The following is a 15,242-nucleotide window of genomic DNA, read 5'->3' as shown; positions in this document are numbered from 1 at the left end:
CCCAAACCCCTTTCCCTTTCCCCCCCCCCCCCCAACACACACACCTTGTCTGGGCTCTCAAACTAGTGGCTGAGGATCTAGACAAGTATATTTAAGACTTTGTCTATGACAGGGGTGGGCAATTATTTTGAGTGGAGGGCCACTTAATACATTTTGGGGCACCCCACCCAGAGCTGCAGCACGCCTCAATCCCCATCCCACCTGGAACTTACTGGCCACATCCGCAGTTTACGCCACCTCCCACCTGGCATGATTTATACTTAAATATACAGGTTTTGGGTGGGGATCGGGGAGTCCCCACCCTGCCCTGATCCCCACCCCACCCAGAACCTGTTGGCCATGTCTGCAGCTTGTAGCAACACCTGCCTGGCACAATAGAAGTAGCCCTTCTGGGTACCAGTATCAGCCAGTAGGTTGTGGGTGGGGATCGAGATGTCCACTTAAGTTCCATGGCTGATGCTGCCACATCAGTGCTGGGCGGAAACGGTTCCACCTGCCCAGCATGGCAGAAACAGCTCTGTCTGCCCAGCATTGTGCAGTGGCTGTAGCCACCAGCAGCCTGCGGGCTCCATCTCATGAGATCTTGGCTGCCCACCCATGGACTAAATACAGTCAGTTGGTGAGTCAGATCCAAACGATTTTGCTGATCCAACTGATGAGCTGCCTACCTTTGGGCCGTATTTTGCCTACCCCTGGTCTACGAGAAGCAGAGTCTTTTGCAGACATCATGTTTAGAAATCCAAGGACTCAGCCCGGTGTCCAAATGAGTCCAAGGGCAAATTTGCTTACTGGCTCTTGTCATCATGTTACCTTATCACTTAGTGAAGCTTTGTAGTACCAAGCGAAACCTCAGCCTGATGCACTACTTTTGATCCCAAGTGCTATCTTCCTAAACAGGCAGAATGTAATTTAATTTATAAAGTCTCCATATAAATGGGGACAAGGACGATGGATGGAAATGGTTAACTGATGGTAGTTCTAACAGTCTAAAAAACGGAGCTTTGATCTTGCTGGCCTCTCATTTTAGGGAGAATCCTAGGTATTAATTTACTCCTATGGACTTGTTTCCTCAGTGGAGCCAGAATGAAGCATTATAGTAAGCTGCTGATTGGGGTAGACTTGAATTTCTAAATTACTGAAGAAACTTCATTTCAGGACTGTAGAAATTAGGTAACTCATACATTTGAGGAGGCATTACATGATCCCTAGTTAATATTCAGATTCATGTTTAGCATTTGGCCTTAAGTAGCACTTCCCTGTATTGGTAAGCATTAAAATTGCTTATGTGCCCTGGCTGTGTGTCTTGTTCATACTTTAGGGTTGTGAGGTTTTTTGCATTAATTGGTTTCTTCCCCTCTGGGAAGACGAGGGTTCTTAAAATTGACAGGGAAAAGCCTTATGATGATAGAAGCTACTGACAGTACTGTAGCAGATAACTCAATATTAAGTGTTTTATGGTACTTAATGCCTGGGATTGTGGACATATCTGCAGCACTTCAAAATGCCCCTGAAGCCTTAAATAGTAAACAGTCCTTGGATCAGGGACTAGAATAATAACTAGTCCTAATACATAAGGTAGAGTTTTATGCTCTTCTGGCCAAAGACTTGTGAATTGTTTTGTGCACTAAAGCAACTTCAGAGGAGGAATTGTGTCCCACTCTAGTAGCCTCTAGCTTCTTGGGGAGAGATGGCTTTGAATCCTTGAGGCAGGGAATTAAACCCAGATCTCTTGGTCTGGGTGAGCATTTCAAAACCTGAGCTACTGTATTAAAGGCAGAGAGGAGAGGAAGAAACCGTTTTCCCTGGGTAGTTGTCTCTTAAAAGGCAGCCACTACTGCATTTTGTCCTGAGTCCAATCTGTAAGGTGTACTCAGAGAGCACCTATCAGAACAAGCTCCTGAGGGGAGATAAGAGCCTCAAAACTATGTGCTTCTCAGCCTGCTGAAGCTTAACTGTGAGCTTGATAAGCCTATGCCACTCCATCCTGTGCAGACTGAGAATCTTGAGGGTACACAAGAGTTTAGATGCCCAGAGAATGCAAAAATGCCCAGAACTGAAGTACCTGCTGGGTTAGATAACAGCTGAATAGACTGAGGATTTCAAAGTCTAGACTTGAACACCAAAGTTCTGCCCAAGTCCCTCGTAGTTCTGGCCACTATGCTTAATGACAGCGTGTGGAACTCTAGTTTTAGGCTGACTGGTAGGTGGCAGTCAAAAGCTAACAACTGACCATTTGCAGCAAGCAAGGAGCAAATACCACATCACAAGCCACTTTGTAATCTGACATTTTGGAGAGACTGACACATGCATTTGCTCACTTACAGCTGAGGTGCACATCCACACAGTAGAGAAATGCGTGGAGTTCTGTTTTAAGCTGTACCCTATCATTACCTGAACTCCCCTTCTGAAGAGGGAGGGAAAACAATTTGGAAAGAAACTGCTTCAGTCTTGCATGGAACAAATAGTAATTATAGGAATATCTTGAATTAGATGACTCATTTGATCTTGATATTAAGTCACCAGCTCCTAGAAAAGGAAATGCCACTGGTAGCAAGCATATTGAGAACCAGCTAGAGTCAACAATAATGAAAGCTGTTTGGCAGTACTGAAAACCTAGTCCATGAGTCTTCAGCTGATTCTGGAAGAGGGTGAGGGAAGACTGACCCTCCCAGTTCTAACTTCAATCAAAAATTTATACTAGCATTTAAAGTACTCGTTAAAGTACCAATGTACCCAGAAGTAGCAGTGAATAACTGAAAGATGTGAGCACAAGTCTTGATAAGAAATAATGGCCTACAACGGAGAAAGATTTCTATTGCTAACTTACATTGTGCAAAGCATGAGGGATGTTATTTGTCTGTTGCTATGATGGAAGCTAATTGTGTGAATCCTTTCCTCTGAGATGGAGATTATAAAGGTATTAGGCTGAATACCTGCTTCTATGAGTTATTCTTAACTGGAATAAAATTGGCTCCTGAAAATAGTTAATTTAATTAAAGTCTAGGCAGCAATGTTGTTTGACAAACCTGCATACCCCTCCAGTATAGACTTAAAAATTAGACTGTATCACTTAAGAATAAATTGTATTTCCCCTTCAACATGATTGTGAACAAAGCCTGTCCTCCTTACAGAGGTGTAAGAACTCTTCTCTTTGAAAGGGGAGTTTCATTAATCTTCATATGGCTCTTGGGTGGTGGGAGATGATAGAAGTTTCTTGGATCTAGATTCCAGTTTCCTTTTAATAAGTTATGTGCCCTTTAACTACTTTCTGGCTATCCCAGATAACTTTAATTCTTGCTTTCTAGCTGTTTCCCACAATATACCATCCTGAGGTAGGCAGAATAATTCAATTTTTCTCTTGCTTTCTTTTTTACCTGAGCATCTGAGCATCCCCTTATACCTTTCCATGTCAAAGGAATTGACAATAGCCTGTTTATTGGCATTGCTCAAGTACCTGATTGAAGAACATTTTTTATTTTTATGGATTGCACTTCAAACTGTACCTGCGACATCAAGAAGCTGGAGCTTTTTCAATAAAAAGCTGTTGCACAGTTAAAGCAAACATCTTCCTGTAGGAGACCCACCTTGATGAATAAAAACTCAGGGCTGGGTGGATATGGGTAGGGATGTTTCATTGCTCATCTGGTGTAGCAATAGTATTTTGTAGGAGACTTGCCTCTAGAACTTTTAATTTGAGTAGACACGAGGCCTGCAAAATGTTGCTAATTAAAATGAAGATGTGACCTTGTATCAATTCAACCTATATCATCCTAAAAACCTTTTTATCATGATTTTTCTAAAAACTAATATTGTGAAATTGCTCACAGCACGTGGTGGTGTTGAGTCATTGGATGCATTAGACAAGTCTGGCTAGCCCCATGTGTACAACTGCCTGGTAAAATGATGTAAAAAGGCTAGGGTTCAGAAGTCATTGTAGAACCATGCAGTGATTTTACTGCTCCCTCTCTTGCAACCTCCTTTCATGTGATCTTTGTGCTGAAGTTGATTTTGCTAATTTATTTCCAGTTCTACCATTTCCTCTCCTATGATATAGTTTCTGGCATATGACAGAAGACTTTAAAAGTATTTTCTTCTCAGCTGGTGAGAACTCATGCGGGGCCCAGTACACAGATTGTATACAGTGCTAATTCATGGCTTTAAACTGTTTTGTTAAACCCAGGAATCATTAAGCTAATCTTTTTACGTGAAGTAAATAGGTTCCTCAGCAGGAACTAACTTCATCATCAAATTGACTAACCCTGTTAAAGTTAACACTATTTTTTAAATGAACTCTGCTGGTCCAGGCGGTTTTGTTATGAGATTGGAACCAGAGTGCTGTACAAATGCCCTGTGAACTGGATGAGCAGCATGCTTATTCAGTAGTCAACCTATCATATCCTTCCCAATGACTGACATCAATTTTCTCAATTCAGATAAGGCTCTTCTTTTATTTTTAGATCTCTGGTATCCATGGGAGTTTCTGTTGGGTCAGTAACAAGACAGACTCTGTTCCCTCCTCTTGCATCTGCAGGACGACCTTTTCGTATATCAAATCATGACCGAAGCAGTCGGAAAGGAGTTGTTGCAAGCAGTCTGCAGGATCTCATTAGCAAGGTATATCCAATGTTGCACCAGAAGCATAACTAACAATTTTGTCACTCAGAGATGCTGTCAAGGGACAGGGAATGGAGTGGAGAGGGGGGTAGTGGTGCCATGTGCTGTGGGATGCTGCTGGTGTCCCTCCAAATTGGTGTCTAGGACTGGTGCTCCACTTACCTTAAAGTAGTTATGCTACTGTGGTCCACTTTTTGGCTTTGATTTACCACCATCAGTAAGACTATCTGGACTTTTGAGTCTTCTCTAGTTTAGTGCAAACCTTGCTTTGGCTGAGGTAAAGTCAAATGGTTGAAAATTAGACACAAATCACAAAAACTGGCTTCTAAGACACAAAGAGACCATTATGGTATTTGCTAAAGGAGCCTTAATTTTTAAAATTCATGGCTCCCTAAAATAGCTTAAAATTATATTTTTTCTCTCCAGAGTTAAAGGAGAAGAGGAAGCTTAATTGAAGGTTAAATTTCTATTTTAACTTCTGATGGGTATAATAATAGCTAAGATGGGCTGGATAATTCTGACCTCTTCATACTTAAAATGTGACTGAATTCAGTGAAATCTAGAATTCCACTGATAAGCATAGAAACCTCCTTCCATAGATAATGGAGAGGGGAGAAGAACTATTTTAAAGTGATCTACAATGAGGCATCTCTTTCTAAAATACTGTGTAGTCCTTAATTCCCAGAAGTTTCATTTCTCAAAAATCAACCCAAATTTTATATGCAATATCATAGAATCACAGAAAATTAGGGTTGGAAGGGACCTCAGGAGGTCATCTAGTCCAACCTCCCAGTCAAAGCAGGACCATCCCCAACTAGGTCATCCCAGCCAAGGCTTTGTCTACCTCAGTCTTAAAAACCTCCAAGGATAAGAGTCTACAAATTCTCTGGGTAACCTGTTCCAGTGCTTTACTACTCTCCTAGTGAGAGAGTCTTTTCTGACATCTAACCTAAGCTTCCCTTGCTGCAACTTGAGACCGTTGCTCCTTGTTGTGTCATCTGCCACTGCTGAGAACAGTCTAGCTCCACCCTCTTCGGAACAACCCTGTAGGTAGTTGAAGGTTGCTATTAAATCCCCTCTGTTTTATCTTCTTCAGACTAAATAAGCCCAGCTTCTTCAGCCTCTCCTCATAAGTAATGTACCCTAACTGTTTTCACTGCGCCAATTTCCCCAATTTGTCTATTTCCTTTCTGTAGTGGCAGGCCCAAAACTGGACACAGTACTCCAAATGTAGCCTCACTAGTGCTGAATACAGGGAAAGACTCACTTCCCTTAACCTTCTGGCAGTGTTCCTACTTAAGTAGCCCAGTATGCTATTAGCCTTCTTCACAACAAGGGCACACTGTTGACTCATACTCAGTTTATTGTCTAATGTAACCCCCAGGTCCTTTTCTGCAGGGCTGCTGCTTAGCTAGTCAGCCCCCAGTCTGTACTGGTGCATGGGATTGTTCCATCCTAAGTGCAGGACTTTGCACTTGTCCTTATTGAACCTCATGAGACTTCTTTTGGTCCAATCCTCCAATTTGTCTAGGTCACTCTGAATCCTAGCCCTACCCTCCAGTATATCTGCTAGTCCCTCCAGCTTGGTGTCATCTGCAAACTTACTGTGGGGGCACGCCATCCTACTTTGCAGGTCATTGATGAAGATATTGAACAAAACCAGCCCCAGGACCAGGCCCGTGGGGCACTCCACTTGATATACCGGCTGTCAGTGAGACATCAAGCCATTGATACTACCCTTTGAGCCTGACAATCCAGTCAGTTTTCGATACACTTTATAGTTTATTCATCATTCATCCAACCCATACGTCTTTAGCTTGCTTGCAAAAATGTTATGGGAGACCGTATCAAAAGCTTTGCTAAAGTCAAGGTATGTCTCATCCACTGTTCTTTCTGTATCCACATAGCCAGTCATCTCATCATAGAAGGGAATCAGATTGGTCAGGCATGACTTGCCCTTGGTGAATCCATGCTGACTGTTCCTAATCACCTTCTCCTTCAAGTGTTTAGAAATGAATTCCTTGAGAACTTGCTCCATGATTGTTCCAGGGATCAATGTGAGGCTTTCAGGTCTGTAGTTCCCAGGATCCTCCTTATTCCCTTTCTTAAAGATGGGAACTATGCTTGCCCTTTTCCAATCATCCAGGACCTCTCCCAATTGCCACAAGTTTTCAAAGATAACGGACAGATAATGGCTCTGCAGTCATGTCTGCCAACTCCCTCAGCCCCCTGGGGTGCATCGCATTCAGCCCCATGGACTTGCCCAAGTCCAGCTTTTCTAAATAGTCCGTAACCTGTTTTTTTGCCACTGTTGGCTGCTTCCCTTCTCCCCATACTGTACTGCCAGGTGCAATCTGGGAGCTGATGTTGCCTGTGAAGACTGAGGTAAAAAAGGCATTGCGTACTTTAGCCTTTTCCGCTTCATCTGCCACTAGATTGCCTCCCACATTCAGTAAAGGACACACTTTCCCATATCTTCCTCTTGTTGCTGAAATACTTGTACAAACCCTTCTTGTTATTCTCACGTGCATTGCTAGCTGCAAATCCAGTTGTGCTTTGGCTTTCCTGATTTCATCCCTGAATGCCTGAGCAATATTCCTATACTCCTCCTAAGTTGTTTGCCTTAGTTTCCATTTCTTGAAAGCTTCCTTTTTGTGTTTAAGCTTACTGAAGAGTTCCCTGCTAAGCCAGGCTGGTTTTTTGCCATACTTGCTAGTCTTCCTGTGCATCAGGATGGTTCGTTCCTGTGCCTTGAGTAAGGTTTCTTTAAAATACAACCAGCTCTCCTGGACTCCTTTTCCCTTCAGGCTGGCCTCCCAGGAGATCATACCCAAGAGTTCCCTGAGTGAGTCAGAATCTCTCCAACACCAGGAAGCTGCACCAGGAAGGTTGTCCCCAACACTCTCCAAATTTTCTTGGACTACCTGCGTACTGCTGTATTGCCTTCCCAGCAGATGTCAGGGTGATTGGAAGTCCCCCATGAGAACCAGGGCCTCTGATCAGGGAAACATCCACTAGCTGTTTGAAGAAAGCCTCATCCTCCTGGTCTGGTGGTCTATAGCAGTGGTCTCCAAAGTGGGGTGCGCAAGACGATCCATTGGGGTGCAGGAAGAAAATATTAGAACTTATATTTCTATTTATATAAATATACATATATTTATATAAATATACATATTGGGGGTGCTTGCTCAAAAATTTTTTACTGATAGGGGTGCGCGATCAAAAAAGTTTGGAGACCACTGGTCTATAGCACCATGACACCAACCATGACATCACCCTTGTTGCTCTCCCCTCTGACCCTAACCTAGAGACTTAATATCAAGGCTTGCTTGAATAAGTCTCATATTCTCCAGCTGCACACAGCTTTTAGTTACTCGACTAGATGAGGAAAGCATCTTCTAGAGTAGAAGACAGTAAGGCATTAAGTGAAGCAATACAACTCCTTGAAATATATTCTGGAAATAGGTATCCCAGTGTGTCTGCTGAAAGCAGATCCAGATCCATCAGTGATGAAGTTGTTCTGGATTATCTGGCAAATGGCTTTACACCTAAATATGTTTCAGAAGGAACTTAAGAGTTGGCACCCTGAATTGTGTTTCACTCCTCTATTTATTATAGACCCTGGATGCCTTCCTTATTACAGCTGGAATAGTTACTTTGGTTTTAGAGGAAGATGGTACGGCTGTAGATACAGAAGAGTTTTTTCAGTCTCTTGGGGATAATACACACTTCATGATTCTAGAAGAAGGACAGAAGTGGACACTAGTAAGTAGCAGTACCTCTTATGTAGTGGTGGTGAAAGGAGAATTGTGGAGGATGGTAGTTTGGAGGCAGTAAAAGGTTGGAAGAGGAAAACAATTTCCTCTGAAAGCATGATGTTAATCTGCTTGCAAAGGTTTCTGTGAAATCCTTCTGGAGGAGTAAAATAGGCAGCACCTCCAACAAAGCTCCATGGACTGGAATTATAGTGCTCCTATCAGAGTTCATGTATGTAGGGATGAAATCCTGTTGCTGCCAGTACTTTAATCTCTCTCTCAAAAAAGGAATTTTCCCCTGTCCAGTCTTCTACTAAAACAAAAGATGCTCCAAGATGCCTTTCATGGCTTGGGGCCATCATTAAAGAACTGGTACCAACCAGCAGCTTGTAAGCGAACAATTAAGATCTATAAGTGCAAATAAGAAACTAGATCAAATTTCCAACTATCCTTCAGTAAAATAGCTGGCACTGGAAAAATAAACCTCAGTTAGCCAGTACTTGGCATAGTTACAGAGTTCTACTGCTCTTTCCCAGTACATCAACATGAGTGACAGACCTTAAGTAGTCACCTAATTGTGAAATGGTATGACTTCCCCACCCAAGTAGACTACATATTAATTCAAGCCTGCTGAGGTAATTATCACAGCTCCCCAGGAGCAGATATTGATCTCTCAATAGAATGAGAACTGTCCCCACTAAATCTATATTTAACTGTAATTGGCTTGGTTATCTTGGCATTTCCTGTGCATTGAGGTGACTGGATGATGTGCTTCAGATTGTGGTAAATTAACTAGATAATAAAAAAAATAAATTAAAGGTTAAGCATGTCAGCATAGCAGCCCTTTGAAGCAGCATGGCTAAGATGTATGCATCACCAAAAGCACATAAATGAAATGTGGTTTACTATGGCACACGCAGCCCTTGACTCTGACTGCAGCAAAATGACCAGGTCCCTATCTAAATTTGGGTTGAGTAGGGATGGACTTCATCACAAGTCTAAACTGAACCTCAACTCATGCCTCTAGAACTGGAGTGAGATAATTGAACAGCTGTGCCATTATGCCCCTATCTATAGTAAAACAGTTAAGATACAGTATATCCACTAGATGTCTCCCTACAGTGTGGAACTGATACAGGCAACTAGTTAAAGAGGTTTTCTTTCCTCCTTTTAAAATGAGGATACCAAGAGCAACTTTTCTTGATGTTGAGCAGACCAACCCAAAATGATGTTGAAATTACCTTTGTTTTCCATGCCACTCTTGTTTTTCTTTGCTTAGTGCTCTGCACCAATCTGTGTGGTATAACTTGAACTATGTCAGCAATTCAAGAGATACTATTCCAAAGCTCAGCCACAAAAGAAACTAGTATAAAATAAAAATGTTGAGCATCTAAGTTACTAATGAGTGTTGTGTTTCTTTATTGGAAACTAGCTATAGCAAATGATTTTAAAGTACTCTTTTTCTTGGAGATTAGTGGAGCACTGTGTCAATATGACTCGTTTTGCTAAACAACTTGAATTCACTGTTCGTGTTGTATCCATACTGGATTCCAAGTCTGATAGTGCAGGAAGTCCTGGCTCCTCTCCAGACAGAAACTGAACTAAAGGAAAGTAAATTATTATGCAAACTGATGCTTTGTAATGTCAAAAACAGACATACAAAAAACTAGAACTCTTGGTTCCAAAATGATACCTTTTATTTGACCAACTGGAAAATGGCAAGAAAATTGTCCTTTTCTGCAAGCTTTCTTGCCATTTTCCAGGTGGTCTAATAAAAGGTATCATTTTGGAACCAAGAGTTCTAGTTTTTTGTATGTCTTCTTGTCTCAGAGCAACACAGTTACCAAGTACACCCCTGATAATTAAATTAATGAATTAGATGTACTTGAGAGGCCTAAAGGCCTGGCCAGACCTTGAGTAACTTTTTAAAAGCCATAAAGTCACAGTCTTCTGTACTTCCTTTCATCCAAGGTAGCAATACCTTGCAAAAATAGGTGAGACAAAGAAGACTTTGTAATCTTTGGGTCTGAATCCAAAATCAAGAGGTTTGAGCTGCATGTTAAAACCTCTTGATACATAGGCAACATTATCAGAAAATATTCAATATTGAGTAAAAATTAAATCCTTCTCCTTTTTTTTAATAGGGAGCAAATTGCCTCGCTGTACAGCAACCAAAGAAAATGGGCGTGGCCAACATCACATTTGATTTGTACAAGCTGAATCCGAAAGACTTCATTGGTTGCTTAAATATTAGAGCTACTTTCTATGAAATCTACTCTGTGTCATATGATATCAAGTGTATGGGAGCAAAAAATGTGCTGCAGTAAGTTTGAATTTCTAATTGCAGGGTGGTGGGGGAACTAAAATAGATATACAGTGGTCAAGGGAGCATGAGCTCATCAAGAATGATAAAGCAAAGAATACAAACTTGCAAGTCATGTCAGCATTAACGTGGACAAGTTGACAAAGGCCCATAATGCATGTTACTTAAAATAGTAACTACAATATCCCATTAATGTACCTACGATTCTGTGGCAGAACCCCCAAGAATGCAAGATATAACACTTCCATGAGAAAAGTTGCTGTATAGAAACTACTTCTAAAATGAGGTGTATACTTAAGTTTTTATAGCAATATAAGTATATTCCATGTAATGCTGTCAATGAGACCGATATTCTGGGGGAAGAAAGCTGGAATACCAAAGTCCTTGATTTTGAAATCAAAATATAATCTTGCTACATTGTGTTTATAACTCTAAACTTGGGTTCTAGTTGGATCACAAGTGTTCCCAGATTCTCCTGTCAAATGGAAAGAAAATATATTCTTGCCTACCTCAGGGTTTTTTTTCTTTCTTTCTTTGGTGGATTGGAGCTCAGGATATCTCAGTTGCTTCCCCTAATTGCTCTACTGCTGGCTGGGTAGGCAGAATATAGAAAACCTGTTAATTCCAGCTTTGTAGCTAGACAAACATGAAGATTTTATCCATGTTTAAATGAGAACTTCAAAAGTGGCTTTCTGGCATGGATGGATCCAAGCATTATAAGTCTTAAGTGTAAACATTATTTGTTGTGCCTGTTTCTAGTCTTAGTGCTGCCCTCCAATTAAGCAGGGCACCAAGCTAAAATTAAGGTTGTAAACTGGCAGTTGTAAATTGACCATCTTGGAAAAATGAATGATTACAATGGGATGATGTGGTCCTGTGCTACTTCATACCTATGCACAGCACTTCACTGAGTGCACAACTTGGCTTGGCAGACTCTTTTAAAATGAACACCTCTTAGTTTCTTAATATCTGTAAAATTTCTCATACCAGAGCAAAATCATGGCATTCAACCCCATAATTGGGAATTAAAATCAAATTCTCCTAGCCAGTGCAAGGTCCACTGTGTAAGTGACAGTTCCCTTATCCTCTTGCCAGCACTACAGCTGGTGAGAGAAACCTGACACAGGAAGTTCAGAAGGCAGAAGGAAAGCAGCTGACATAACTGGAGTTTTGTTGGAGACTATAAAGTTCATGGGCGACTGGTGCCACCTTAGTCGGGGGAGGACACATGCCCCCCACAGTGACCAGGGGGAATCTCCCTGTGGCTGATCTTGCCGACCCGGGGCAAGGGTGGGGTCCCCCTGTGGCAAAACTCATTGACTGGGAAGTGGCCAAGCGGCGCTACATCTGACGCTCCCACTCCCCAGCCGGTGCTCACAGGGGGAGCACCGGCACTCCCACCTACCCATCGCCTAAGCGGGGAGCACGGCCAATCAGGGGGTGCACGAGCACTCGGGGTGCACACCCCTATGTGTCGCCACTGCTATAAAGACTGCCTTCAGAAGCAAAGCCAGTGCATGCAAAACAACTTCCCTTCCATACAAAGATATAGCAGCCTAAATGTACTTAAATTGGACACCTGAGACAACCTTGCTGACTTGCAACGAGCTTGACAACTCATAAATATTGGCCAATGGACCATACTGATATTCTAAAACTTACTTCTAAGATTTCTCCTCCACATCCTCCTACAGAATATGAAGAAAAAGTCTTTAAAAACACTGCAGTTGTTATTTCAGTGGCATGGCAGGGGCTCTCTGCATGCTAAACTTGGTGAATTTCCTCTGACAGTTTCTTGCTGTCTTGACCAAGATCAAATATCCAACAGAACAACAAATAACTTCCTTCACACCCAGGGCCAGTTGTCACGCATGTTGCAGCTGTTCTCAAACTCAGTTGTATGGAAGGCTGCACCTGGTCCTACAAAGTTGTTAGGCCAGCCCCACCAAATGAATTCTTCATAGTCTAATTGTGAGGAGAACATCCTGAACTCAGGTCAGATGGGTGTGTACAATATTAGGGACAAGGAATGATTGCTTTGAAGAGCTCTTGGAAATGAAGTAGTAATAGTGCTTTGCTTTATTTCTGTTGAGTAAGTTGGATGCTGATTACAAAGTAAACCTTTTTTTTGCTGGTAAAAGAATTATGGAATTGTCACATGGGGAAGAGAACCTGTCCTCCACACTAAACAAAAATCTCTGGCAAGGTGGGCTATGTTAGAGTAACACTTCCTATTCCTGCCCAAAGACCAAGAAGAATCTAGACAGACAAAGCCAGGCTTTCCCTTGGAGGGAAGGAGAGCTCTTTATATACTGATTCCTACTGTAATCTGCATTTGCAACTCCCTTTTGCCCATTTCCTTAGTATATTTAGCTTGGTACTCAAATCTAGAACTCTTGTTTGGGCAGGAAAGGAAGTGGGGTTAAAGAGAGAGGCTTAATAGTGAAAACCTAATTTGTTGGTGTAGTACCTGGTCTTAATGTTGTATTTTTTTTTAACATCTGGAGACTGGAACAAAGTGTGCCTAATGAACAATTAGACTTAAATCTGCATGCTTGATACTCTTATAGTCTGTGGTTCTTGCTCCTTCTTTATAAAGGTACAGCTCTCATTGTCTTATTTCTAGAGGCATAATGACCCAATACCTTGTCTAACCTTGCATGTTTTAAGCTGTTACTTCTCAGCACTTACATTCCAGAGTACAGATATATATTTATTTCAGTGTGAGGACAAAACTTTAATTTTCCCAGGTCCACCAGTATTCTTGCCAGCTTGCCCTAAAAGTCCCCTCTAATAAAGCAATACTGTGTGCTTGCTTAGCCAGAGTCTTCCCTGACTTTGTCAGCACATGCCTAAAGGAATGTGTTGCTCATAAAATTGGAAGTGAAGTAATGCTGGGGGGATCCAACTGATTTCCTAGTCGCTTCAAGTCACAGCGGTGTTGGGAATGGTTTAAGTGGGTGACAGCTTTACTTGCTCGGTGCATTCTCTTCCTGGGACCAACTGTGCAATATAGCCACTGCTCTGTTATAACTAGTAGGAACTGCACTGGCAGGAGAGTGAGGCTATTGGCTAGTGTAGTTGTGTGTTCCCAAACAGCTGGAAGTGGGTGAAACAAGAAAGTTGTTAATGAATCTTCTGAGTTCATATCAAAAGCTCTTTGGTCTGAAACAAGAAAACGGGGAGGGAGGGACAGTTCCTCTTGTCTCTTTCACCATAGCCTGCTATTGACACTTTTTTTCTTCTTGTAGGAAAGTGCTTCGTCTTCTGTCCCACCTGGCACAAGTAACTGGGCAATTCCTCCTCTTCATGGGAACTTACGTGTTGCAGTTAATGGGTGACTGTGAGGAAGAGGGCATGTGTACAGATTCAAAGCACTAATGATGGGCAGTCTCGCTGTCTTTAATTCTGGATCCTTTCTCTTTTCAAATGTTTCCATGTTCAGCTTTAAAGGTAGTGGTCTGTGATGAAGGCTTTAATGTTCTCAAAGTAGCTGGATTTCTGCTGAAGTGAATGGAAACTTTGCATGGCAAATTGTGTGGATCGTTTCACTCGTAAGAATGTGACTTGTAAATTGGGTTGGAGTCTTTTCTTTCAAATGTAATAAATTAAAAAGGTGTCTAATGTTTGGGAATGGGAGGCAAATGTCAACCCAAACTGTGCATCAAACCATGCATTCTCTGTGCACACAATGGATTTGCCTGCACTGCTCAAAATATGATAGCCTTGTAGGTGAACAACTACTTCAAAATATATTCTCCCTACCATTTAGGTCCTGAGGCCTGAATAATACTAGGAATAGTATTCACTCTGGAAAATATACTTATTCATTTCTACTAAAATGTAAATAAGCAACCACTTTTTCCAGTACAATGAAATTCACTGCATCAGAGTTTGACTGGGTAGTTTAACGTAAGCCATAAACTGAATGCAAGTTTCTACATGGGGCATGTCTTTCAAGCACAGTAACAACACAGTAACTGCTTCTATACATCTCCCTGAAAAGGGACTAGATTTCTTAGCCCTCTAGTAGTGTAAGCATGGTTGCCATCTGTCCATAAATTTAGAGCCAGGAAAAATTCAGGCTAAAAATTTCTGTCTGTAAACTCCATTAATTAATTTAAGCCCTCTGTAAAAACTGTCAAGCCTAAGCTGTTTTGTGAAGCTCCCTCTTGGAAAGAAGCTGGGCAGCTGGAGCTTGATTGAAGCACAGAGCTGAGCAATGTCACCTGGTGTCTGAGCAGGAGCACAGCACTGTGCAGCAAACCTTCTTTTAGTGTTTTGTCAACTCTTTCCCCCTATAGCCATATGCTGCTGCTGCTTCCCATCCTGTAATACTGCTGGTTGCAGGTTGGCTTCCTTAGGGGTCTTTGATAGAGTGGGGCCAGAGGTGGGGAGAGGAGGAGCAGTCACATGATGCAGGTTACCGTCAGGAATGTTGGTGTGGGGTAAGTAGATGACCTCTGCTGGAGGAAGCAAGATGGAAAATCATTGCTGCAGTCTATGAACCCGAGATGATTATTGCTCCTTTTTTTTTTTTTTTTTTTTTT

At 41.9% G+C, this 15,242-nt stretch overlaps 1 protein-coding gene across 1 annotated transcript in view; it reads left to right on the top strand.

The window, feature by feature from the left end:
- CIDEA (cell death-inducing DFFA-like effector a) overlaps positions 1–15,209 on the top strand; it is a 27,527-nt gene extending 12,318 nt beyond the window's left edge. Inside the window, exons 2-5 of the mRNA XM_019525176.1 lie at positions 4,458–4,614; positions 8,233–8,379; positions 10,514–10,692; positions 13,944–15,209. Of these exons, the coding sequence (XP_019380721.1) occupies positions 4,458–4,614; positions 8,233–8,379; positions 10,514–10,692; positions 13,944–14,073 (613 nt within the window). The 3' untranslated portion in view covers positions 14,074–15,209. The remainder of the gene's footprint in view (positions 1–4,457; positions 4,615–8,232; positions 8,380–10,513; positions 10,693–13,943) is intronic.
- Positions 15,210–15,242: the final 33 nt, after the last annotated feature.

Source organism: Gavialis gangeticus, unplaced genomic scaffold (assembly GCF_001723915.1).
Source record: "Gavialis gangeticus isolate Ggan-Ray unplaced genomic scaffold, GavGan_comp1, whole genome shotgun sequence".
In the NCBI taxonomy this organism is placed as follows: Eukaryota; Metazoa; Chordata; order Crocodylia; family Gavialidae; genus Gavialis; species Gavialis gangeticus.
The sequence above is the reverse complement of the archived record's forward strand: the minus strand, read 5'-3'. Positions and strand labels throughout refer to the sequence as shown.